Raw genomic sequence first — 27701 nt, forward strand, 5'->3', positions numbered from 1 at the left:
CAACACAAAGCTTTGCTGCTTCTGGCCAACTTCATTCCAAAATAATTAAAACGTCTCTAGGAAATAAACCCGAGCTGCTGATGGTAGCCAAACTATTTAAAGGGTCCTTCCCTAGGAGAGTGAGCACCAAGTTTTTTTATTTTCAGAACTACTGAGGAGAAGAACACGCAAACCTTTTTTTTTTTTTAATTTATTTTTAGAAAAATCACAATGTTGATAGGTCTTAGTAAGTAACTTTTGGGTTCACAAAAGCTGAAAACGGATTCAACAGTCTTGGTTAGCTAAAAGCTAATTTGAGCTCCTCCTGCCATTTTATCCCTAACAAACAGTTATTTTTGTTTATTCAACACTTGGCATAGATATATCTGTTTATTCATGTAGGCAAGCAGTACATTTCTTTGTATTTACATAAATCAAATGCTAATGTAGGAATCACTTTTGCACAGTCAAACACACTTAAAAGCTTTAGCACTTTTATACTAAAAGCAGACATAGGGCAAAAAGAGACTTACAAATTAATTCCATAAGAAAATACTAAAATTTGTGTAAAGCTTTGTTGCAAGCTAAGAAACATGTACAAGAAATTCTCAAATGAATTATCCCTGGCATACATTCACGTCTGAATGTACAGATATATTTACAGGTTTACTATCCAAATTCATTAATTTCTAAGTCCTAAAATATTCCAAGAAATGCCATCTTCCTGCAGAACTTTGCAGATGGCTGAAGCCCATTAATAGGACACAAATGGTAAAACTGTATGAAAATTTAAAGCAACTAGAATGAAAGCCAACACAACTGGTCAGACCATTCCTTCCTGACAGAACTAGTTATTATTCCAAATTCAGTCCTTTAGCTGCTATGAGTTGTAGTTTTCTGTGTTTCCACAGATCCTTGAAACCTTCCTGTTGCTTTCAAGAGCCACAGCACTGGTCACAAGTGCTTTCAGAGGAAGATGCAACCATAGGTGATCACCCTAGGGAAATCCTTCCTGAGTCCAAAAGCACTTCTCACATGTTTGCTATTTCTACTGTTCAGTGGATGCCCATGAAGTGAGACTGGCTTGTTCTGGTCACTCTTGCTGTTTGTAGTTTGGAACTGTGGCACTGTTTCTGTCCCTTATACATGTATGATAAGCCTTTTGAATTCAACACTATCTTTACTTAAGCTTTTGGCTATGGAAGTCTGAAAATGTTAATCCCCACTCCCAAGTTCTTCATCCACAACTTTTTAGATGATGCCAAACATCAATGTCACCAGAAATACAAAGTCCAATTATGCTTCTAATCTGCAAAACAGGCTTTTCCACAACTGACCAGCTCAGTACTTGCCAAGCAGGAAGAGCCAGAAAGGATGAAGGCTTGGTGTGCATTAACTTTGGGTTTTCTCAATCTGTACCAGACAGATGCAATGCAAAAAAAATCTAAATACAAAACAGAATGTTTGTCTCCTGTATGCTCAAGCACAAGCAGCTCTTCCCTGGCAGCTGTCCCAGGCAGCCACACAGATTGGATCAGCAGCACCCACACCCAGATCCACCATCCATCCACAGTGAGCTGTTTGCTTTCAGGTGCCCACAACATACACCAAGCTGGTTTGTTGGTCCACTCACTGAGTTCAGGTTATTTAAAAAAGTATTTGTATTGCCTGAGAGCAATAACATAACAGAAACCATAATTACATATTGGTTTTGGAGAGGTAAGGAAAAGTTAAATACACTGAATGCACTTAAGACACACCTATTTGTCAGAGGAGTCAAGGAAAGAATGTAAAGGCACAACATACTTCTACACTCCTGTCATTAAGGCCATGTATTGGTGTGCAACAATGCTTCACAGGGCTAACCATACAGAAGTACTCAGATCTAAGTCACAGTCCCAGAGGTGTTTCACACAAGTTTCATGTTTTCTCATGAAACTTCAGGCTCTGCTGTTTGCTATGCTTTTTTTGTTTCCTTTTTTTCTTTTTTTTTTTGACAGAATGCGGGTTGTTTATCCAGTTCCAAAGATCTGTTCTTCACCACTCTTCCTTTAACTTAGTTCTCCAGAAGTGTGCGCTGAACTGAAAAGTGAAAACCAATTCAAGATTAGTGCACCGAGTTAGCATACAACGTAAGTTATACATTACTATGTAACAGTTTATGCAGTCAACAACACTCAGCAGATGTTTGACACCCTGTGATAAATTTAGGAAAGCAGAGCCTTGATTCTATGAAGGCAACAGGCTGCATAGCAAGGAGTATTGCACCCAGATTTCTCACACAAATAATCACATCCTACTACATAGAGGGAAGCTATCTACACTTGCACTGTAACCCAGCACTCAGTTCAGGCTGGCAGGTCCTGCAGATGCAAACAGGCTGCTCATACAAAAAGCAAGCTACTCAAAGTAAGCTCCTAGGTTCAGGAAGTCAAAGACAGGTTTACACAAGATTTTAAAACACAGATCTGTTCTGCTATGCCATTTGACCTGGCTTAATGAGAGACTGCTTCTAACTGGAAGCCATGGAGGCACATCTATTACCAGTGTGCTGACTCCCAGAACTCAGATCAGGAGCAGCACCATGATGACCATGGCTGCCCAGTCCCTTAGCTCAACACATGACCATGCTTGTCTGCAAAACATACAGAGGTATGAAATCTGGGACATAATATGACATCAATATTAGATTAGATCAATAGGTAGAAGTAACCATATTTGACAACATCCCAAGTGTGACTTTGCTGGTTAAAATAAGAGATGCATCATCTGATGCATTTCACTTTTGAGTTCTGGTGAATCTTGGCCACAAATTTAGCATAACCCAACTACAGCTCATATTTTAACTGCCTTTGGTAGAGGAGTTTGAATGATCCTACTTGCTTCCCTAATGCACAGCTGAATTGAGGATACCTGAGTCTCTTCAGTGCTTACAGCCAGTCACAAGAAAATGTTTTGTACTTGAGAGTTTTATATATTTAGCAGCTTAAAGTGTTTATAAAGAAGATAATGAACCAGGTGGAAGTTTATAACAAACTGATGAAATACCCAAGAGAATTAAGGCATAATTATTTTTCAATTATAAAAAAACCCAGAAATAGTTCTGCAGGTTTAAGTTTAAACTCACAGAAGAATATACTGCAAATATATATCTTGCTTTGAGATTTTAATACTCAGTACTTCAAAACCAATGAACTTCAGCATGAGGTTATGGTGCTTCTTCCTTCATTGACCAGGCACAAGGTCAAGTTTTCCCCTACACCATTTCCTCCAGCTCTGTCCATGGATTCCTGGAGCTTATCACCTGCTCCATCATCCAAATCCCCTACACAACCATAGGTGGAAGGGTGAGGTTCTCAGTGTTTGCTGCTTTAAATGAGATCCTTCCACAGCTCTCACCTGTTGTGTTGTGTCTGTATAAGTTGGACTGTTCTGTTCCCCCCTATCATGTAATGGTTCTGCCCTGGTTCCCCCTTCCCTCCCTTGTGCTGCCAGTTATCCAAACTCCTCCCCAGTTGCCTTGGAGACTGATGTACCCTTTCTCAAATCCCTCCCTGGTGCCCTGTCCATCACTCAGCGCTCCCACCCTTCTCTCTAGAACTCTCTAGAAACTTCCAGCTAGAGTGTCAAGTGATTAGCTCAGGGGCCAGGCCCCACCCTCAAGTTATCCCCATTGGTGTTCTCCCTAAATCAATCTTTTGTATCCCACTCCCCTCTGAAACCCTATCTGTCCAAGGACTGACTCCTCCCCTGTTTCCCTCCCTCCTTATAAGCTGTTGCAACCTCCCCATCTTTCTCTTTGGCTGTCGGCATAAGCCTCCATTCACCACAGCTGGAGAGCGCCCTCTTATTTCTGCTGGCTGTAGCCATAAGCCCAGCCACGTCCTACCACAAGGTAATGCTGCTGTCACAGCACAGAGCGTTTGCCTTAGGCACGGTCCTGAGCCACAGAGATCGGGATAGTGCCCCGCTACGGCTAGCGGTGCTGGATAGCCAGCCAGGACGTCCATGAAGGACCATCCTTCTCCAGCTGGACTGCTTCATAACATGTTAGTGAGTTCAGTCCTCCTTGTTTCCAGTGTAGTTTCATCACTGTCCAAATATAAAGTTTTTACTATACATTCTTGCAGTGTTCTGTGTCAGTTTATAATTAGAAAGTATTTCAGATTCTAATCAGAAAAAATATGCACTAATAAGCTTCCAACTGCAGTTATCCATGACACTGATGGAGCAGGCTTGTGTTTTCACAATTGCCTCTAATGATACTTTTGCAGAGAAAATTCAATTCTTCACTTTCTCTAAGCTGCTGCATTTCAATGCACTCTCAAGGTAATAAAAAAATCTGTTCAATAAAAAGCTCGAGAAAAGTGGCAATGAATGCTTGATTCAGTTCCAAGTTTGTCATCATGGTAAAACCATAGAATCAGAGAATCATTTATGTTGGAAAAGACCTTTTAGATCATCCATTTTAACTCCTACCCCAAGACTGCCAACCTTGTCCCTATGTGCCATATCTATATATCTTTTAAATACCTCCATGGATGACAACTCTTGTGCTTTCCTGAAGAGTTTATGAGCAGCCTGTTCCAATGCTTGACAAACCTCTCCATGAAGAAATTTTTCCAAATATCCAATCTAAGCCTCCTCTGGCAAAGTTTGAGGCCATTTCCTCTTGTCCTATCACTTGTTACCTGGGAGAAGTGACTGACACACACCCAGCTATAACCTCCTTTCAGGTGGTTACAGAGAGTGAAAAGATGACCCCTGAGCCTTCTTTTCTCCAGGCTAAACATCTCTAACTCCCCCAGTCACTCCTCACAGCCCTTCCCCAGATCCACTGTCCTTCTCTGGACATGCTGCAGCACCTCAGTGTCCTTCGTGAAGTGAAGGGCTCAGAACTGGACACAGCACTCAAGCTGTGGCCTCACCAGAGCCAAGTACGAGGGGACAATCACAGCCCTGGTCCTGGTGGCCACACTATTGCTGATACAGCCTAGCATGGCACTGGCCTTCCTGGCTACCTAGGCACACTGTCAGCCCATATTCTGCCAAAATTGTTAATTGTTTCTTTTTTAACAGAACAGCATAATTCATTTTCTCCAGTATGGTCAATAAAGTGCATTTTATAGGATCCCCAGCAAAGAGCTGATCTTCCATCTAGATTCTTGTCTTACCAGGTGGCTCAGATTGTGCTCCCCTGTGGCTATCCATATTCACATTCTCTTCATCTGCTGGGAAAAAAACCAGATATTTAGCATTCAAATTCCCTTATATTTGAGGTTCTTGATAAATAGAGATAACTTGAGAGAAGAAGCAGCAGTGAAAAAAAAAGGGCTGACAGTAGTTGAGTTGCCCTGTTTTGTCAATACATTAATTTTAACATACATGGTAGAGATCTTCTTTGGTTTCCAGATTTACCAAGTTACAAAACAGCAGTGCCTGGCTGAATGACTGCTCTATCCCTTCACTAAACAGTCAGAAAGACTAAAACAGACAAAACCAAAGCTTCTGCCCATCCTATCACCCACAGTACTCCCAAAGTTTTCTTATCCAAATTATATCTTATTTAGGTAGAAAGGAAGCAAGCAGTATATCACTGCAGAAGATTAATCTGGGGATGAATACTGGGGTAAGCTGTCATAAAACTAATAAGTAGGAAAGCATCTTGTGAAGACACAAAGCCAAAATTTACAAAATTAGAAACTACCAAGTATTTTTCAACATGAAAAATCTCTAACCCTAACCTTCACTTGATCCTCCTTAAAAAGTATTTTTTGCAGTCTCTCCTGCTTAATTTTAGCCAGAAGTGTTTTTATTTTAGGAAATGTAAAGCTTTGAGTCCTCCTAGTTTTTGGGCAAGGAATTTGTCAGTCTTAGATGACTAGTAGGAAAGGTTACTCCCTGTGAACATAAATTCACTGGGGTATTACAACTACTTTATGCATAGGATCAATTTATAGTTCATATATAAATACAAAAATGCCTCTCTCTAGACAGTAGGAATCAAAACTAATTTGGAACTCTTACCACTTTGCTTGAAACAGAGTTTCTTCTTCTGGTAAGCAATGAAACTACCTACTGATGCAACTACAGTAGCACCCACAGCACTTATAATTCCAGCTAATACTCCCTGAGAACCTGAAAAAAACAGAGATGTTTATAAACATTTTTCAGAGCTGAAAGCCACATCAAAATATTGTCTCCAAGTAAACACTGTGAACACTTCCAAAAAACATTAAACTGAAATTACATGAAATTGTAATAATCAACTCTGTGCACAATGAAAAATGAATCCTCTCATTTTACAACCACTGATTTCTTAGCAGTGCCCATTGTTAAAGAACTTAAGCATGCCTGTTTTAAGTTCCACTAATTAAAAAAGCAACTCTTTCATTGCCATATCTACTTTGTATACATGCGATCACTGCACCAGCATCTCTGAGACCTTAACACTTGGGAATCATTTTTAACATAGAAATGTTAAAGGGCTATGGAAGCAGAGCTTAAAAGAATTCCAGATTGCACAAAAGCTTTTTAATTGTAACCCACTCCCAGCAGTGACCATTCTAGCAGAAGATTAGCAATCAGAAACCCCAAGAAAACAAGCTTCATACATCTAAACACATCCTACACACACACTCATGCATTTACCTTCGCTTTCTTGGTCACTATTTGGAGCTGGACCCTTCCGTTCTGTAAAAATAAATGGGGAGTTTACATTTTATATGTCTAAAGAACACTTATATCATAATTGACAAACATTTTGTCAATTAATTACCCAAAAATACAAGCCATCTATTATATCCATACAGTGTTAAACTGGCACTGAAACTTTCTGTTTTCAAAGCATGGCTCAGAGCAGTGCCAACTCCAGCCCTAAGTGCTCAGCACTTCTACAAAACGAGCTAATAACATTTTGTGAAATCTAGTTTAATAAGCCTGTGCACCACCACAGAGAACTCATATAATTTCAGAGTAACATTCAGCTGTATTTCCACAGAACCATCTTTTCCTAAAATCCCAGCCTCATCAACCTTTGCAATTCTCTTCACAAGCAAGCCAGAAGTTCTATAAATGCTAACTCTAAATTTGTCACTGTGCAACTCGTACCACTGAGGCAGGAACCTGTGCAGATGAAACCACCACACAAGTCTCCACAGATGTTTCTTGCCCCTTCCAATTTTCAAGTACTGCCCCAAAGGCACCTTGGAAGGAGGAAGCTACCCGAAACAGTGGCATCAATAGTCTCCACCTAGGACAGCTCTTCAGAGAAGTCGAGTAACCACCACCACATCCCAAACCCCATCAAGATACTTAAAACTAATTCTGATTTGGAAATACTAAAATTGCAGTAAAGCAGTAACGTTAGGCATAGCCAGTTACCAAAAAAAGTGTGGCAAGCTATGAAATGGTTTTATACTGTTCAGAGAATAGAATCATATGGTGGTGAAGGGACCTTAGTGATCACCAAGCTTCAACTCCTCTGCCATGGGCAGGGACACCTTCCACTAAACCAGGCTGGTCAGAGCTCCATCCCGTCTAGTCTTGAACACTTCCAGGGATGGAGCATCTACAGCTTCTCACTTCCTCACCTGCCTCACTACCACCACAGTAAAGAAGTGAAGGCTAAGCATCACTTGGAAGTGTAAATGACAGTTCTTCCTGTGGGACAAAGGAAATCTTTGAGAACATAAGGTGGACCCTCTTCTGGCCCACTCCTAGGCTTCCTACCTACAATAACTAAAAAAACTAAGAGTATGTCATAAAAGATCAAAAATAGCACTTGGATGACCTTAAAAACTACATTAATGGTCAATTTTGAAGTAAGCAGTGCATTCACATTTCAGTTTTAGAAGCCATATTTCTTAGCATAACAGTAAAAAATCACTGAAAATGTTTGCTCTAGACCAGTTTTACCCTTGAAGTATTTGGGGCTTTTTTTCTGGCAGAGACAGAACACATTACTTTTGAACTCAAAAATATGCTCTTCGGTTTCAGATACCAGAACCAAATGCATTACAAATTAGAGCTAACCAGCTCTAACCAGGTCTCTAATTGTCTAACCAGCTTGTGAGCAGGCTTTAAACGAAAGCTCAGGTAGGCACAGAAACAATAGGAAGCACAAGCGGCTCTCTTACCATTGCTGCCACTGCCATCACTTCCTCCTTCTCTTGGTAAACCGCCATCCAGTAGATCTAAATCATCAAATTTGTCTATAAAATAATACAAATAACATTAGCATGTTTTAAGTTCAGTGAATAAGATACATCAAGGCATATAATAACATGGAAATTTTCTCAAGACGATTCAGCTGAAATTGTGGTGGCTTTAGGCTCAGCACTAGAGTCAGAGCATTTAACCTTTTAAAAGACCTCACAATGTCAAGTCCCTTTTGCCCAGCACTACAGAGTCTGACAGCAGCACTCCTTTCTCTGGACTTCCTGAACAACTGAGAGAAGTCATTGTCCAACAGCAGGTAGTACTGCACAAATCAGGTTAAGCAAGCATGGAGCCTCATAAGCTGCTTAACTCTAAAAGCCCAAATCTCACTGTCCTGTGAAAGCAAAGAAACAATGTGGACAGAAAAGGACCATTAACTTTCAAGGTTGCAACTGTGAATGATTCTTCAGAGTTGAGTCTCTAAGTCTCAAACAGTCCAAGTGTAATTCCCTTCTCTGATTTACTGCAGGACATTGGAGTAGTCCCTCTCCATTTCCCTATGAACCCTACCTCATGGAGCCTTCCTGTCTCCCTCATGGCACCTTCTCCTCCTTCCCAATGCTGCCAAATGAATATTTAGTTTACACAATGCAAATCAGTTTTTTCAGGCAGAAAAACTAAAAGTATTGCATCAGAGGATGTTTTAGTTGGGTGCCAAAAGCACTGTACTGAGGCATGCAAGAATCAAATCCAAGTTATCTACTGCAAATCAGGTGAAAGAGCAAGAACTGAGGCTTGCATTCCAGGGCTCTTTACCACCATATGTGTGAATAATGGCATCATCACACCTGCATCCTTCTGAATCTGTTTTTTTTTTCTAGGTTAGGCAAAGATAGGGAGGACCTCTAAAGCAGAACATGCAGGAAAGGACATGTATTTAAAACCTATCTTTCAAACATAAAGAGTTGTATTTCTTAATGGGGTCTTTAAACAAAACAAAACAAAAAAAAAAAGGCAACTCTTTAACTTAGAGCTTTCCTTTTAATTTAGATCCTTTAAGAATAAAGATCACAGGCAGCTGCTACTTAATTTTGAGCACGACTAGAAGGGATTCAGTTTGTAGAGAAGAAAGAACTCAATGCAATACATGGATGCTTAACCACAGGCAGCCAAGTACAGCATTGCCCCAAGCACACACACACAGAGTCTTATCCTGCCTCTTCCTCACATCATCCTGTTTTTAAGTGAAAGTGATTCAACAGGTTTGTTATGGAATTTCAAGACTGGTGCAAAGCTTATTTGCAAGACAACTTTTTCTCAATCTTCAGTGTTTGATGTATGCCACACCTGACATCCATAGCAGGCAATTGACAAGGATCAATTACTGGAAGTGTAACTGAGACAGTAAAACCAAGAGTTTGTGCTAGAAGCCTTACCAGATTCTTTAGGTGGATCTTTCTTGGGGTTATCTAAAAACAGAAGAGAGATTTAGGAGAAAAAAAAAAGAAAATGTTAAGATAACAAAACCAGACTATAACACAGTTATGTTCAAAGGGACTAGGAGAGATTAACAAATACTCTTTTACTGTTCAGAAATTCCTGTTAGATCAGTCTTACCAGTCTCTCTAGGATTTGCAGGAGGTTGTGGCTTGGGATCACCTGTATGTAGACAAGTAAGAGTTAGAATAAAGTGAGCAAAATTACTAGTGTGAAGAAACCAGAAGCAGAGCATGGAGTGAAACTGAAAGATGATCTGACCTAAAATATTATATCAAAACTTCCCCATGTAATTTTCTTTTCATTAGCCAATGCTGTATTTCTTTGGCTATTTTAGCTAAAGAAACTATGTTTTAATGCCAATAAGGGTTTTCTTGCTACATTAACCAGCATGTCAGATCCTTGCTAGGATGGAACATACACAGAAAAACTCATTAAGTCTTATGCAGCATTTTAGTTTGCACATCTGATTTCAAAGGCTGAGTTTCTTTTAATTATTCTAGCAGGTACAGGTTACTTGGCTGTTTTCTTTTTTAAAATTTCCAGGTTTTAATAAAATATAAAGTCTAGTATCTCACTTGTAAAATAGACAAAGTACAGGGAATATAGGTCCCCACAATGACATTTCATTTGGCTTACCACAAAATAGGAAATAAGAGGTCTTAGAAATTATCTCTGTACAGTTCTGTCACAACCTTCACATTAGAAAAAGTACTTTCTTCAAATTATTTATAACAGATTGATGTTTCTTGTGCTACTAAAAATACTTCCTGAAATGGGAGAGATTACTTTGGAATTAACATTTACTTCCATAAGTAAGCTTATGGAGTCAGTGCCATCTAGTGAAAAAACAGCAATGAAACAAGTAGAAGCTGGCTAAGAAATTGTTGAAATTCCTACAGTTTTGGTGATCCAGAACCTTAAGATTAACAAACAAAACTAGGCAGCAGTTACTCTCATCAACAGTCTGCTACCCTAATAAACTCAGTGCCTTATTATACTTAGGTCATAAAGGATAGATAGACATTGCACCAGGTATATTTGAGCAGTATCCAGGAAAACAGAATACTCACCAAAATCAAAAGCATCAGACAAGTCAAAATCATCTACAAAGAAAGAAGGGAAGTTTTAAATGTAATACAAAACACGTACTCTTAGACTACTTTATAAACAAAATGGACCTCACAACGTTTTCTCCACAAATGAAAGATGTGCTCACTCATCAGTGACTCACAGGAAAGCCCTACAAAGTTACCAGCATTACCTGCCAAGCAACTTGCTGCTTTTGGAGATGATGGGACCTGCCAAGGGCCAGCTCAAGGTGAGCAAGCTCCAAACATGTAGACTGAAAGCCCACAGAAGTAACTTTCACAGCGTTTTTTGTGAAATCACAAAACCTATTTCTGAGAGTAGATTCCAAAATTAAGAAATCCTTTTGCTGTTAGGGGACTGCTTTCTTTTAGAGAAAAATCACAACCCTGCATGCCACTAAATAGAAAAATTCAGGATCTCAAATTGGAACATATATTACACTTGATTTTACAGTAAAAGGCATTACAAGCCAATTAGATCTCACCTTTATTTGATGATGGTGTCTTCTGAGTTACAAGAGGCTTCTTTGTACTTTCTGTCAGATATGGTTAGGGAAAAAAATAAATACTATTTAACACACAGTTCAGAAGCTACATGAAAGACAAAGGACAAATCTAAGTACATGCCTATACATCAAAATGCACAAGATCAAATCTATACAGCAAGACAATTTCACCTCAAAGAGAAATCTTTAAGTCTTCAAAAGACAAATTTGAGTGCTGTGTGGTCAACACCTTGACAAACACATTGCTGAATTGTTCCACTGAGGTTTAAACAAACCATACGTGGCAAAGTTGTCATGCTTGGTCATGCAGTAATACTAAGAAATCAATCTATTTCATCAGAAATACAAGAAATCAGGTGAAAGAAACTTTTTTACCTCCTAAAATTGCATCTTCTAAGGAAAAGTCATCTTGGCCTGTAGACGATAAAAGAAACAGTAAGGACGCTGCTTTTTCTTACTCAAACCCAACATTTAATAAAGTCATAAACATGTCAGTGATCGATCTTGAAGCATGCTTTCTGCTTCCTGAGTCAATCTAGAAGAATATTTTGAGTCAGGGTTGAAGACAGACATTCTTCTCTATCTCTCCAGGTCACTATCCATATGTCTTTTCAGAAAAAAAGGGAACCACACCAAAAACTGGCTCTATAGAAATGACCTGAAGGGTTGGAACATACATTCCTGCAGCCAATAATGCACTTTATTCTTGCCACTGCCACTGCATGTTTCCTTAGTGCCACCCACAGCATATTCTTTCCCACCCTTCTTTCCACTGAACCACAAAATAAGCTGGGGGACAGCTCCAATGCATGAGAGCATACAAGATTCAAGTGTGAAGAAAAGCTTCGGAGCACAAAGGCCATTATGAAGTTATGTAATGGAGTTAATACCTTGGCATTAAAAATTAATTTTTATGGGTTTGTATGACTTACCTTTCCCCCTAACTAGGATTAGCAGTATGGAGGTGGTTAAGATATTAGCATGTATGATCTTGAGCACTTTTTCAGCTTCCTAAAACACAGCTAAATGCAGCTGGCACCACCATGGGGTTTCCACTACACGGAGATTAGATTCTATTTTCAGTCCTTAGGAAAAGAACAGTCTCTTGTATTAAATCAGGTGCTAGAGTTACTGCTGCTTACCTAGCCAACTGCAAACACACCAACTCAAGACACAGATGACACAAACTGATTTCACAGCACAAATGTGGTGGTGTGATCAACAGCAGAGCCTTGTAAGATAAGTGGATAGCTAAAGCAACTGTTTGGGGTGTTTCTGATTTTTCACCATCCCTACTTTCACTGAAGCGTGGAAAAAGAAAAAGGCCTGAAAGTAGCTATCAGCCATTCAAGAAAAAGACATCTAAATATACTGCTTCAGCCCCATAAAAGCTGGAAGGAACTGATCATAATTTGGTAGTGTAACTCCAAGAGGGCAGGCAGAGGAATTTGTTGAAAATACACTCCTCAAAACACTCCACCAGAGCAGCACCCAGAGCAGGGACCATCAGGAACTGACAACACCATCTGTCTCGAAGTCAAAGGTAAAGCACTAACACAATGAACATCACACTGGTTTGTGTATTTGTCAAGAACTATGTTTCTTTCCAGGCAGATGGAAAAACAAGCACATACACTCAACTTTACAGAAAGCTGGTGGAGCTGAAATTTTACCTGGAGTAGAAAAGAGGCTACATGAAGAGTTCCCGCTGCCAGCATAAAACTCAGACCAGGAACTCAGAATGGCTTCAGCTGCAATGGTTTCCCTCAAGAGGAGGAAACCTTTGTAAAAGGGTGGGCTTTCAGTGATATTGCTATTTTAAGGGATTTTGCAAATGAACTTCACAGAGAAATAATTTAGGATGAGATCGCTCACTGCCAAGCCCACATAAAAAATGCTCTGACAGAGGAATAAATAAAATTGAGAGTCAATAAAAGAAAAATATAATCATGCTTTATTGACTGAAATTACTATTCTGAAACCAAAATTCTGCTTTCCAAGCATGCAGCAAGCATATCAGGCTTTTCATATACACTACTTTTTTGAGGTAAGGTAGCAAAAAATGTCAAAACTTAGGTTATGGAACTCATTACAATAAAAATCTGCCCTCTAATGTGCTGGACGTGAGCTTTCCCATCAAACAAAGTTATTTCTCCACTGTTCATGACAAGCCTTCCTATGTCTTTAAAGCAGTTGCTTTTATAAATGTACTCACTCCACTTTTGGTATGGGTGGGTCCTACTAAAGTAGAAGTTCACTAACTTAGTCTAAAGGAGAAAAGCTCAGTATGATTCAGCTGGTTCCAGTAAAAAAGTAATTATAAAACAATGAGATAAAGAACAAAAGGTGCTATCAGGGCCCAAGAAGGAAAAGTCAGCAAGAATATGCTGCACTCCCTACAGATTTAAGGAACACCCAGAGCAGTTGGGCTTCTGAGCATTTTCTTAGTCTAAACAAGAATACTTACAAATAAAGCAGATATTGTATTGCATATGAAGAAGAATACAGCAGGTATTTCTAGCTCCTAGGAGCATGAGCAGATTCAAGAATACTTTAGAATTGTCTACACTATTTTCCTTTCACCTCTGTATCTCAAGTACCTGGATCTCAAGAGACAGATCTGTAGCAAAGTACCTGAACCACTCAGACTACAGTGTGCACCAGCCATTTCACTTGTAACTGTTCTTATCAGAATTTTCTCAGGGCTCTCTGGAATCCATCAAGGTTTCTAAGACAAACTGTGCTAAAATAAGAAAGAAGCTAAGAAACAGAATTCCAAGACCACAAGAAGGAGATACCAGAGAGCTGTGAGCCACCTGGACTGTAACCAATCACATATTCTGAGAAGTGCATGCAAAATGCATGGACAAGCAAAGACACCAATAAGAAATGCATGATCAGCATGGGCAGTAGAGCTAGAATGTATAAATAAATGCACAATGTAAACAATAGACAGCTTCTGCTTAATCATATTGGTTACTTAATTCAGGAGTCCTGAATTTCCCCCACAGATCTACACCAGGCCATTGCTAGTAACCAACACAGTTTGTATTAACTGGGGGGAAAACAGTAGGTAAAAGAAAAAGAGCAAACACAGGCTTTGAATAGTTGATGAACTAGAGGGTATCCAAGAGATCCAAGTAAGCAAATTATAGTGCCAAGACCTTTGAAAAGACCTGTCACTGCTCTCAGATACTTATGCTGCAGTATTAGATTGGTCATATTCACATTCCACTGCAGAAAGCAGAAAAGCACCACCGCCACACACTCAAAATCAGTAAAACCCAGCTGACCACAGTCCTGGGGAACCTGCAGGGGCTCATCCTTCTGAAACAGAGGGTGGGACTGAAAGGGCACCAGCTTCAGCAGCTTATGGTTCTGTGACATGGGCCAATCCTAGCCACTGGACTATACTCCTTGTGCTGCAAAGTCACAGAAGTAAAAATAAAGTAAGTCACTCTGTCTGCAATTCTTTTTATAAATGAAAACTGAAATACATTGCTCTGTTTCCTGAAGTTTGTAAGCAGAAACCCAAGCTACACTAACAAGAGCTGCTAGAAGAACATTTGGGTGGTGGAAGCATGAAACTTCCACCAAGAAATGACAAGTTCTGGGAACACTGGGATGTGAAGTAGAAGGAGAGGAAAAGTGTTTTGCAAAATTTAGCAAAGGTACTGAATCCACATGGCAAGCAATCAAAAGTCATTGGATGTATTTATTTGAATTTTTTGTTCCATTCTTCTTACCTGTAATTTCAGGAGGGCCTGACCGCAATTGAAGACTGCAAGTACCATATACTATGCTTAATGCTATTTCACCTATGTACTTGCCCTTACCAAACATAAATGCATTACTAAAATTAGTGAGCATTTCAATTATTACTAAGTTACCTTTTGTGTCAATTCAGGGACTAAAGCAACACACAGCTGGCAGACAGAAACATGGGCTTGTCAGCATCTGTGTGCAGCAGTTCATGGCAGCTTCCTCACAGCAATCCTAAACCAGGCTGAGGCCACTCTCTGCATTAAGCATGAAGTTCCTTGATGTCATCAAGGCCAGCCCCAGAGCCACTGCTGCCACTGCCTTCTCTTGCACCAACAGAGCAAAGCCAGCCCTGTCCTTTACCCCCTGGAGCAGGCAAGGAGGACCCCTGCCCCTCTTCCCAGGTCTCAGGGTAATCACTGTTCCTCTAGGGAAGCTCACAATGGGCCAAGACCTCTCTGATCTCCACCACTGCCTCTGTGATCATGGGGCTGGATCAAGAGCTCTGCAGCAGTCTTAAGAAAATCTGTTTCCAAATCTCAGCAAGATCAATAAGGACTGTGCACCTGCTTTGCATTCAGACACTTTTGAAGTTGTCTTGGCATAAGAAATGTCAGTAGTTCATTTTTTATAAGCCTAAGACACCAAAATTCTTTAATTACATGTTGCTTACAGTCTACAGCTTCAAAGTTGAAGCTGTTCAACAGACAGGATTTTAAGCTTTCAAAAAGCTGACAAGCCTTGCAGCTACTACTCACATACCCTGAATTTCCATAACCAGGTGCATTCTGACCACAAGGCTCACATTTACTCTTCTTATGTAAGATTCCCTCCCAACTATTATATCAATCAGGTTTTGTAGCATAAAAATATATTAACTTTGTTAACGTATAATAGTTCACATTTTACATTGCATTGCAATGTGGTAGTGGAATTTTACAGGACACTTTGGTATTGATCATGCTAAAGTAAAAGAAACCAAAGGACAGCTTGGCCCTGTAAATGCTGAATTTATTTCTTAGAAGCTTAGAGGTAATAAAATATATGCCAGGGCAACCAACATAATGTCACAGCATCCTAACCTCTCTAACACCTCTAAGAAACCTTCCCAGTATTGGCTGGCATCACAGATAATGAAAGTGAATCTGATTCCAAGAACGTCTGGATTAGTTGAAAAGCAGTAAGAAATACAGGTGCTTTCCGAAGTTTTACCATTATTAGTACTCAATACTGTGGGTGTCAATGACTAGTCAAATTGTGTTATATTCAACATTTGAAAGCATCTCAGTCCTCAAGGACTGAGGAGTGCAATCCTTGCAAATTTTCAGAATATCCTCCAAAGTTCAAAGCCATTATGGTGTCAGCACCACTCCCTCTTCAGTGTTGAAGACTCTTGTTATCCCTCGAGGTTTTCTGCACTTACATCTAGCAATAGCTTCAGCAGTTCCTGATAAGAACCTTTCTGACTGACTTCCAGGCAGCCTCTTGACTTGAAGTGTGTACCTCAAAACAGCAGCCACATCACAAGCAGCCAAATCTCTTCATGCATTTCTATAGCTCAGTACCCTGCCCAGTCTAGGGCAGAGAAAGGGAGAAGTGTCTTCAGGGCAACTGTGTGATGTCTGGGGCATGACTTCAAGGCATGACTGTGTGCTTTTTCTGCTCATCCCAAATCAGTAAAACACTTCATACAGCAATAAAGTGTGTAAGATGATAATTAAAGGTTTCACTCCACAACTAACAGTCAGGAATTTGTTTGCAATCAATCAGCATTTTGTTTGGTCTGCATCCTCATACTCTGCATCTCTGGTGGCCTCTTGGATTGAGGCAGGAAGGAATGGAAGAAAGAGGAATCCCAGTGTGGTGGGGGGCTCAGAGGAAAAAAAGAAAGTCTAGCAGCAAGGTTCAGGGAGCAAAAGATTGGGGCAATCTGCATTAGATGAAGTATGGTGAAGTTCTGGCATAAGAAATGATGAAGTACTAAAAACCCAAAATTTGTGATTTGGCAGACGTAATAATTGGCATAGGCACCAGTCCCAAAACCTCAACTGTTGGACTGGTAAATAATCCTCACTCTGATCAAGGAAAATAAGTGAAATTATAATTTATGTTGAACAAATTAATGGAACTTGGATCTTCATTTACAAATTCCTTCTTTAAAATAAAATGTATTTGAAATATACACTTGCAATGTTTACAGAGCCAGATCAACAGTGTTATTTTTGTAGCAGCACACTGAAATGAAGATTCACAGTAAGCAGAATTTCTATGTCTGTTGATACTTGTAAAATGATAATTTCACAGCTTGTTTCTTTTACCTTCCTGACCACAATTCTTAACAATTCCATACAGTTTGTATGCTAATAGTAAAGTCCAAACAAAATCTGTAATCTAACCAGAAACATTAACTGAACAGTAAAACTGACTTTGGTTTTCCAGGCTCTTCATTTTAACTGTGGCTTGTTCAGTTATGGCTAAAAAGACTCTTCAGGCTTTTTAATCTGCGTACTTGAAATGAGCTACAACCTCCTGTGCTAACAGAAAGAGAAAGACTTTGGGTTTTATGATGAGGGTTTCCTGTGGGGAAGGTGTGGGTTGAGGAAACCAGACTCAGTACAGTGTTTGCAATGATTTGAATCACAGGAGTCTGCACAAATACATGGCAAGCCAGAAACATGGTGTAAGTTTTGTTTCTCATTTAAAATAAGGTTGAGAGGTTTTCCTTTCCACTTCCTATCCTTTAGTACTTGAGGAAAAAGGCAAGTTTTCCCTTTTGTACCAAGGCTATGTTCTCAGTAGTTTCAGTGTGTTCATGAGCCCAGAAAAACAGCTGGAATGCGTTCACAGTGGAACTGTAAGCATTTCCAGTTCAACTGCATCTTGTGAAAGTACTACTGCTATATTTAGACAAAACCTTTAACAAGAATTCTCCATGTCCACTCTAAGAATTATTTGCATCATCTTCACTTTGATTCTGTACCACCACTTAAAATCAAATTAGATTTTATGTTCCAATGCTAATCACTTGCAGCCTGCCATTTCACATGCCAGACTTAGTTTGCACTACAAATTTACTAAATTTAATAGAACATCACAGGAAAACAATAAGAATGGATGCAGGCCAGGTAAGAACTGCAGGCTGAAGGAGACGTGCCAGGACACAGAACTGCAATGAAGCCAATGACAAAGATACAATGGCAATGCCCAAGGGATAGGAGTAGAAGCAACACTGACAGGGAAGGGAGAGAGAGGAGACATCTGGATGCAGAGGAGTTGTCACTACAGCCACAAGCTTCAGAATCACAAGTCTTGCCTGAAGTTTGGGGAAAAAAGGTCCACATCTCTGCTTTGTATACTAAGACCTTAACAGAAGGCCAAATTAGAAAAAAGGAAAGTTGAAAGTCTTTGTGAGAACCGTGGAGAAGAATACTGTACATCCGATTGCAAACTTGCTGGCTAAGACAAGCAGGGACAGCTCTGAGGTGAAGAAGAGATGTCTCAATAACCATTTGCAACATTTGGGGAGGGAGAGAGCAGGGAATAGATGGTGAAGTAACCACTGAATTTGGGATCCAATTGCAAGAGGCCTGGCATCCAGGGTGGACTGAGAACCACAGAGTAGGCAGGAAGGCATTTCTGGTGTTGAAAAAACACAGACAGGTCTGGGTAGCTGGAGGTGAGGGAAGAATCAGCCGATTGAAACATAACGATATAAAATGCAGAAAAAGACAGACTTATCTAAAAGCTTTCTGCAAAGAATTTCCCAAGCCCCTCCCCCAAAGCGTATCCCAAAATCTCATTTCTAAATTTAATAAAGACTTGTGTGACTCTAGAGCTGCCTGGTTTGTCCAACAATAGCATCAGCTCTAATAAACACTGTACACTACCCATCACAACAGCCTCACTTCTTATTCACATCTCACTTCTACCACTGCTACTATCACTACTAGTTCCTTTCATCTTCACATAGTTTACTCTTCTCTTCCAAATCACGGGGAACAAAAAAATTGGTGGTAAAACATATTTCTAAACACTCTAACTGCACTTTTTCCAGAAAGAGAAGGTTTAGAGTGTAATATTTTTGCATCAGTCATAAAAACAGTAATCCTACCAATATCACTTTAATTTGCTTTCCTGGAAATAGCGGAGTTTCAGAAATTTTCACTTTATGCTAGCCTCAGAATGTTAGATTTCTTCACACACAGAAAATATACAAGAAATATTTTTCTGTGGTTAAGCAAAACAGCATACAAAGACAGTTTGATAATTAAAATCAGATTTTTACCAATTAAATTGATGGGTGTTTAATGGAAAAGAACTTCTATTTCATGGAAATATTAACTTGTACACTGAGTTTAACTTTTAACCAATGAAAGAATGACTGTTATCCTAAAAAAAAAAAAGTTTGATTTTACCATCATTAAAACTCTTGGGCTCAGAGTGAAATGAGCTTTGTGGATACTTTACTCATATCAAGAAATGGATACCATTACTTGTGAAAAATTTGGGACCAAGAAGAAATCCAATGGGAGTTTTACAGGATGCAAGCTATGAGAAAAGTAGAGCAGAATTAACATCTGCATTTACCTAACCATTGCTCCAGTCAAGAGGCCTTCCTTTTCTTTTACAAGTACTGTTAAGGATTTTTTTTTAGGTGTTTAGGCCAATTTTAGGTGTTTATAGCATGTGGACACTTCCCAACTGGCTGAAATGTGCATGGAGTAAAACAAATTCATTTGTTACACAACCAATGGTGCTGTGTGATCAGAGCTGACTTAAAATGTAAATGCTTCCTGTTAAAATAATCTTTTTCCCAAAACATGTTTGAATTACTCCTGCATTTGGTATGTCAACTATATATTTTAAAGGCACTGTTCTACATTTTAAAAACCCATTTAGGATTTAAAAACACTATTGTAAATAGGCTTTACACCACAAAGATGTAAGTTCGTGTATTTTCACAGGAATTTGCCTTATGACTTTCTGGAATTCTTTGTAAAAATATCTTCTGGATCTCATTATTCTGGGCTTCACAGTCACATCAAATGCAGAGGCTAAACCAGTTTAAAAGGAATTTGTGATGAGTACCACTGCATTTATTTTCAACAGGTGAAAACTGTACCTGTGGAAGGAGCAACCAATTTTCGGCAGCAAGCTGGGAAATCTTGCCCAGACTAGAATTTATAAACATATAGAGAAATTACCCTTTTTAAATGAAAAATAAACTAAAACTACCTTGTACGATACCAAGCAACCTTCCAAACATTAGCTTTGGGTCTGCCCTCACCTGGAATGGTGTGCAATATATCTGGAACTGGCTGGTACAAGGGACAGGAATTGCAACCCTACCATCTTCCATGGCACCATCCACAAAGGTTCAAGGCAACATCTCTGGAGAATTTTTCCATGGTATTGATGCTATACTGATTGAAGGAACAACCTTCAAAACAGTACTAAGGAATGGGCACCATGTAATCTTTGCCTTTCCCCAGCCTGAACTGATTAATCTGAAGCCAGCAAATGAACATGAAGGCTGTAAAATATGACAAGTTATTTGCTGAAGAGGCTGCCATGAATTTGCAGAAGCAATGGCCTCTGTTAGCCTTAGAGCACACTTGGGAGCCCCAGTGGCCCTGAGAATACAGATACACAGCCTCCTGAGTCATCACTAATGCAGTCCAGAAATGGCTCAAAGACTGGAGTCATGTTAATCAGCAGCAATGAGGAAAACCATTTCCAGCATCACAAGAATGGAAAGTAATACAAGAGCTACTCAGAGAAAGAACTTGAACATATGTTGTAAATAAGAACATCTGAAATTCAGAGGCAATTTAAGAAACATAGTAACCAGGCTGATCAGTTAACCAGACTTGCCAATACAGGATTATGGTGTGGGCACAAAAGAAAGCTATTTTTAGCCAGGTAGGTCCATGAAATTTCTGCTTATGTACTGAGGGAGAAAACACAGCTTAGACTCATCTCAGAAGCCACAGTGCAAGCATCAGGCGGTGTGAAATCAGTGGAATAATAGGACATGCATGGAAAGTTGTTGAAACAGTAAATGTGATGGGAGAAAGGGAAGTCTGAAGAAGCCTGGCAAGTAGAGCAGCCCCCTTTATATTCACAACACCAATCCATGCAGCAGCAAAGTCAGACAGGAGTTGCCAGAAGATTTTCTACATGGCAAGATAATGTAGGTGGCACCCTAGATGCAACAAACACAGGTGTGTGTTGGCATGATGGAATGCAGCCTTGGCTAGGCTTAGCAGTAATCAAAACCACAGCTATCGAAGAATGAGGGAAAGATTGTGGAGCAGACATGGTGTATCATATTCCTTCTAATCCCCTGGCATCTAGAAAGGTAGAACTCTACAATGTCTCAGTCAAACTGCACTCCAGGAAGAGCAAACCTCAACTCTTTGAAGCTGGGGGGAGCCAGTCAACACAAATGTAGGAATACATCATAGCAGTCTCACAGACAGCCATTTATCCCAATTTCAACTGGGTGACAAAGTACCAGCCAGCCCCTGGGGTGCCAGAATTAGAACACAACTTATCCTCCAGCAGCAATTGAAATCCCTAAAGAAGAAGTCCTTATCACTTGAGGACCAGGAATTACCTATTAAGAGGCCTATGGAAAAATGATAAGGAAATTAGATATGTGCTGTTACATACCATAAATAGTCTTAATTTACTTCAAAAGCATACCATGTGTTTTGGAGACAGAAGATGCAAGTATTTGAAGATTTATGTCCAAACAATTCCTGGGTACAGGCTGCTCAAGAATGTGCTGCATGGATGATCCATTCCTGGAAGTGTTCAGGTTGCATGAGGCTTTGAGCAACCTGGTCTGATAGAAAGAGCCCAGGTGATTTGAACCAAATCATCTTTAAGGTCTCTTCCAACCCAAACCATCCTATGGATTCTATTCCATTGGTCAGTGAAGGTACAGGACATGAACTTGGCAGGGCTTCAGTAGCAGGCTGCCCTGTCTGGGTAGAGGCCATGAACTGCCCAGTGCCACTTACAGTTATGTCACAGTGGCACTGACACTGCTACTGCACACCTGTCTTGGTTTGAAAAGGAGGAAACCTCCCTTGAAAAAGAGACCATGATCCCCTTCCCGCTGAATTATTACAACTTGGAAATTGCAGGGATTTCAGGCAAAGATAGTAAAGAACTCTTATTCCTTTTCCCATATGTGTATGGATAAGAAGACAAGCACGCCAGCACAGCGGCAGCCACAGCAGACAGCACCAGGAGGAATCCAATCCCGGCCATCTTGGCCACAGGCACTTTCCCCTTCGCTGCAGTTCCGGTCACAGCCAGCGGGGGCGCTGCTGGCTCCCGGCCGGGCCGTGCCGTGATCCCCCCGCGCCTGCAGGGGGCGCTGTGGGACAGCTCAGCCATGTCACCCTCAGTAATGGTGGATGGACGGCATGGCAAAAACAGGCTGCAGCAGGAACCTCGGAGAGGTGGCTGGGACACCAGGGTGGGCTCAGCCCGGGCAGCAGGAGAGGTAGCAGAAACTCCACAGCTGCTGCAGGGGCCATGGGGTGTCCCAGCAGGCAGGGGCGTGGGTTAGAGTGCAGTGAAAAAGCCCGAGGCAGCAGCAGAAAGCAGCAGGGCTGGGCAGCGGCAGCGGGGCTCCTCCTCAGCAGCTGCCGCATGCAGGCAGGCAGACACACCCTCCAGGAAAGGGGACACGGCTGGGCTATCGGTTTTTTCCCCTGAGGCACCCGAGCAGATGGCAAGGGTCCATTCCAGTGAGGCAGGGTGCCAATAAGGTCCCAGTTCAATGGCTGCTCTCATGAGTAATAGCAGGAGAAAATAGAGCAGGGCTGGGCTCTGGCAGCAAATTCCCCCACCAAGCAGCATCTCAACCATCCTCCTCCAAAGTTGAGAGAGCAACGACCTGCCCTAGCCCCATTTTTCCCCAGCCCAGTTTTGTGGTATCTCTGCCCCTCCAAGAGAAATCCCCCAGCAAAGAGAGTGGCCAGCTACACCCTGCCTGTGGAAACTTTTTTCCTATCTCCTAAGTATTAGTCATGGTTTCTTAGTGACAGATGAGACAAAATTCCATGAAAGAAAGAAGCAATAGGAAAGATCCTAAATTCCAACAACACCAAGCCTTCTATTGGTCTCAGAAGCACAGAGTATTCCTGCTGGAGCACACACAGAGTCAGCCAGCAGGGACAGGAGACACAAGAAGACATGGTTTGAGAGACTCAGAGGGAGACTGGAGAGGGAGTGTGTGGCTGTGACTGTGCTCTGGGCAGTAGAGGGTCCATGCCAACAGGAGACCTCCTGGAGGTACTATGGCAAAGACACCCCTGAGGGAGTGTGGCCACTCACACCAGGACCACCCACAACAGAACAGTGACAGCCCTGAGGGACCATAAGTGACCCTCATAGTGGCTGGAACACTAAAAAGTGAAGAGGTGCAAAAGAAGATCAGCATGAAGGAGAAGCAGAAAGACACCACTAAGCCCATTACAACCTCCTTGCTCTGCATGTTACCCCAGCAAAGGAGCAGAAGATGGGCTGAGCACAACCTGCAGTGAAAACCAGGGAAGCTGATATAGAGTAGATGGGACTGTTTGGGCTTAAAATTAAAACCTTTAGGGTTTGATGGATCAACTTTTTTCTCTTAATTCTCAAACCCATGATTAGAAGTTTGCATTAACTGACAGTAAGTTAAGTAAAAGTCCTACGATTTGCAACTGTTTTGCTCATAATGTTCTCTCAAAACATTTTTGCTAGACTCCAAAGAGCAGGTTCCTGTGCCAAAAGCAGTTTACAGAAGGCTAGAAGAAAGTGGAATGCTCCTGTCAAAATGATCTTAACCAATGAATACTACTATCATTGCATTTTCTGACACAGCTGACACCTGATGAAGAACAAAGTCATTTCAGTGGGAAATTCAAGACAGCAAGAGTTAAAGTAGGCAAGAGTCTCAAGCACAGACAAACCAATCATATGAACCAGAGTAACATCAGGAAAATATTGAAATTGGTCTTGGCTAGATGGCAGTAGGCTGAGTCACACTGAGCTCTTGCCAAGTTAAATCACGGTAACTAACAGTTATGGCTTAAGGAAAGCTTATGGATTGTTGCAGTGACATCACTTTGATATAACAGTGCAGTGGCCATTTTAGATAACACCACATGAAAAAATTATTAGCTGTTTCACATTAGAGGAAACAGAAAGATGGAGAAACAAGCACTTTGTTTTTCATGTTCATGCTGCCATGTATGCATTCTAGCACTGCTACTGAAATTTTTCCAATGAAAACTACGGGGTGGCTTGTTGGCTTATTATCGGTTTTGTTGAGGTTTTTAAAATCAGATTTAAAAGGCAAACAGCTCCAGAGCCCAGAAAGCAGAGCTCAGTCTCCACAAGTCCCTACAGCACCTCCCTGTCCCAGCTGAAAGCTCCATCTACTGGATTACAGACAGGATCATTTCACCATCTTCCACCCAACTAGTCACCTCTCTCAACACTGAATTGCCTCGGCAAGAATTCAGGAGCTCAAGTGCTTCCTTCCCTTACTCAGGGCCCTGTAATGACAGAGGTCTTAGAAAGGAGGGATCTCCACCCACACTTCACCCCAGGCTACTGATCTTACAACATGGGTACCTCATTTTCCAGCCTGTATTTTGCTCACCTCCTTTTGGCAGCTGTGTTTCAATCAAAAAGCTCTCCCCAAGACTTGCAACAGATACTTAAACCATATATCCCAGTCCAAACTCCAGGCCCACAGTAAGCAGACAGCTTTTCATGCTTTGATCATTCTGCAGTAGATAAGGGAGACTTTTGAGCCTTGTGTCTGAATACAGCAGTTTCTTGCTGCTCATCAGAGAATCACTGAGCTTGGTTTGGACCTCTAAGATCATCAAGTTCACATGTAGAGTATCATGCAAGGCTTTTTTTTTTGTTTCACTCTTCATCTGCTGTGGTCTTCATACACATTTTACAGAAGTCATGCTGCCTAATCCTTTTTTTTTTTCCTTGTATTTTGAAAACCACATGCCTCAAATTAGACACAGATCTAACCTGATGATTTTGCAGGCTGAGTTGGTCTCACACCTCACAGCCAGCCACAGCATGAAACCTCCTGCCCTTTCTTCCCCGTCGCCATCTCATTTCCACTCTCCCGTGCACGGCCCTGCCACTCCCTTGTGCCAGCAGGAACACCCTTCAAACACTCGGCAGAGCTAACTCAGTGCACATTAGTCATCTGCTGAATCATCTCAGTGCATGCCTCGATGGGCACCAGACCAAAAAAAAAAAAGGAAGAGAAGCAGAGATCCTGCTTCTCAGGAGGAGCAAGTTGTCAGACTGCCTATAGAAACGTGATACAAAACCTCACATTTTACCTTCCTATGGATACAGCCCCAACGGTATCTAAATTCCAGCTCTGCCAGACTGGCAGAGTTCATACTCGGCAGATAAGACAACACTTAAATTGCAGCTTTAAGGTTAAAACTGTGAGCTCTTTCTCTAAGCAAGCTCAAATAACACAGTAAAACCTTGCTTAATAATACATTCAAACCCTTGTTGATATGTTGAACATTGATTTAACACTAGCAACTTTGCTATGCCTAAAATGAATGATCCTGTAAGAAGCTATCAGTCCAGAGCACAAATTCTTCTGCCTGAATCATGAAAGCAGGCAGTCCCCCAGTGAAAATAGTCAACTCCACACAGTTTCAAAATAGCTGAACTGCTGATAAAGCAAGACGCTTAACTTTCTATAGTAGTTCTGTAAATTCAGGCTACAGACAGTCCACCAACAGTGAAATTAAGTTTTTCAAATGCATGTAATTCAGGTTTTGCTTTTGTCATTTAAGATGGCATGAGCACAAATCTGAAATTCCCCTGGAGAGCCCCACCCTCTCCATGCTGACATTCTCTGCAGTTCTCAAATTCTTACACATTCTGTTTAAGGAAAAAGTATCCAAACTAATTATAACCTATCTACTCAGTTTGCATTATTGGCATTAACCAGCACTCATATAAATTAACTAGCTTTCTAAAAGCAATCTTTTAGATTGCTTTTAGTAGTAGTATAATTTTCCTCAGAATTCAAAACAAAAACCTTAGAGGCAGTTGTTGTGCACCTTCCCTCCAGTAAAACACAATCCTGACATCTCTTTTCATCTCCACACTTCTTGGCAAAAAGTACAGGAAGACACTTTTTCTCAGTGGCCTCAAGTACTTCCACCTGTTAAGAGCATCACAGCAAAGATCTTGCTGTTTACAACCACGAGGACTGCTTGCAGAAGCAGAGGAGGAAATGTTCCACACAAGTAGTAAGATGATAAATGTAAGCAGCCTGAGTCATCTGTCAGTTTTAAAGCCGGCTTCTATAAAATTGTACTGTTTTTTCCAAGAGTTCAGCTTTTTCAACCTGCAAATCGAGACCACAACAGGGCCCCAGGAGAACTGAATTCAAGCAGCCTTGCTGTCAAACTGCTTATCTGGCATCACGTGTGCACTAACCTATGGCTTCCAGTCAACGTTAAGAGCATGCATTTCTCCTTCTCTTTCACAGTGAAGAGGTAAATATTTAAGATTTGAGGTGTTGCTTTTATGAAGTACCTGAAAAAAAACCCCAAAAACTCAGGCATAGCAACAAGTAGGCTTATTATAGTAAAAAGAAGAAAGAAATGTCTTAAAAACAAGTCATATGAATGGGAAATGACAGTTTGGACTGCATATTCCAGTTCAGCAGTCCTCTGCCTGGAAAAAACACCTTCCTGCTGGGGACTTTACTACTTTCTCCACCCCCAAATGTTTCTTTTTACCAAATACCAACGTGCTATTACATACAGACTTTTTTGATCAGGGTTCAGGAAAATTTTTCCTGATACATACTGAAGCAACGAGAAGCTTCTCAGAAAACATACCAGTGTGTTTCACCGTGCGGTTTTGCCATAATTATTTTTTAAAGGCGCTCGTGTGACGGCAGACTGTCTGGTGAGTAACCATCCGATGCCCTGGGACTGCCGTGACTCCGCTTTCTCTCCTAAAATGGAAGCTGCGCTCCGGCCGAGCTCCCCAGGAGCCGAACCCCCCTTCAGGACCACCCTGCACCCAAGGGCCCTACTGGCGCCAGGACCATGTATTCATGATAAACTAGTCAGTTTCCAGTGCGGAACGCGGGCAGAAAGCTCAGGAATACTTTTCCAGCCAGTAAAATGGGAAGAAAGAAGGAAAAATAAAAGCCTGGAGGGGGAGAGCGCTCTTTCCCCGGTCTATGAGACACGGCCAGCCAGGGACCCGCCCGGCTCGCTCCCGGGACAGCCTGGCCGAGCCGCACTGCTGCGAGCGGCAGCGCTCGGCCCCCGCCCCAGGGGCTCAGGGCAGGGCAGCGCTGCCTCCCCGAGCCGCGGCAGGGCCGCTCCGCAGCTCCCACCCCTCCTCACCTCTGACGGAGACCAAGACGGCGAGAAGCACCGGCAAGACAAGGAGCCTCCAGCGCCACATGGCTGCCCGCCTCACAAACTCGGAGACAGACACACACCAGACGCTACCCACAGCCGCTCCTCGCACCGCCTCAGCTGCTCCTGTGGCGGCGAGGGCGGCACCGCCCTGGGGCCGGGGCACCGCCCCAGCGCGCTCGGGCCGCCGCGCCCCAGGGCCCTCCTTTCAGCTGGGAGGGGGATAGCTCCGGGAGCCGGCGGGTGGGGCCGGGAATTGG

General features: G+C 41.5%; 1 protein-coding gene across 1 annotated transcript; it reads right to left on the reverse strand.

The window, feature by feature from the left end:
* Positions 1-212: 212 nt before the first annotated feature.
* CD99 (CD99 molecule (Xg blood group)) lies at positions 213-27538 on the reverse strand. Its single transcript, XM_054271817.1, has 11 exons — positions 27427-27538; positions 11609-11647; positions 11213-11263; positions 10710-10742; positions 9757-9798; positions 9576-9608; positions 8118-8192; positions 6631-6672; positions 6007-6117; positions 5154-5210; positions 213-2061 (listed from the first exon to the last, which is right to left on the reverse strand). The coding sequence occupies exons 1-11, from the start codon at positions 27485-27487 to the stop codon at positions 2036-2038; spliced, it is 570 nt and encodes a 189-aa protein (XP_054127792.1). The 5' UTR covers positions 27488-27538; the 3' UTR covers positions 213-2035.
* Positions 27539-27701: the final 163 nt, after the last annotated feature.

Source organism: Melozone crissalis, unplaced genomic scaffold (assembly GCF_028551555.1).
Source record: "Melozone crissalis strain CALT ecotype California unplaced genomic scaffold, PUWL_Pcris_2 ptg000013l_1, whole genome shotgun sequence".
Lineage (NCBI taxonomy): Eukaryota > Metazoa > Chordata > Aves > Passeriformes > Passerellidae > Melozone > Melozone crissalis.

What these genes read in the sequence shown, in the direction of transcription:
- CD99 (XM_054271817.1), bottom strand. Translation starts at nt 27,487, where the DNA reads ATGTGGCGCTGGAGGCTCCTTGTCTTGCCGGTGCTTCTCGCCGTCTTG. An exon ending in GTCTGATGCTTTTGATTTTG is followed by an intron (nt 9,799 to 10,709) that starts GTGAGTATTCTG and finishes GTCTACATACAG; the next exon opens with GTGATCCCAAGCCACAACCT. An exon ending in TAGTGACCAAGAAAGCGAAG is followed by an intron (nt 6,118 to 6,630) that starts GTAAATGCATGA and finishes TGTTTTTTTCAG; the next exon opens with GTTCTCAGGGAGTATTAGCT.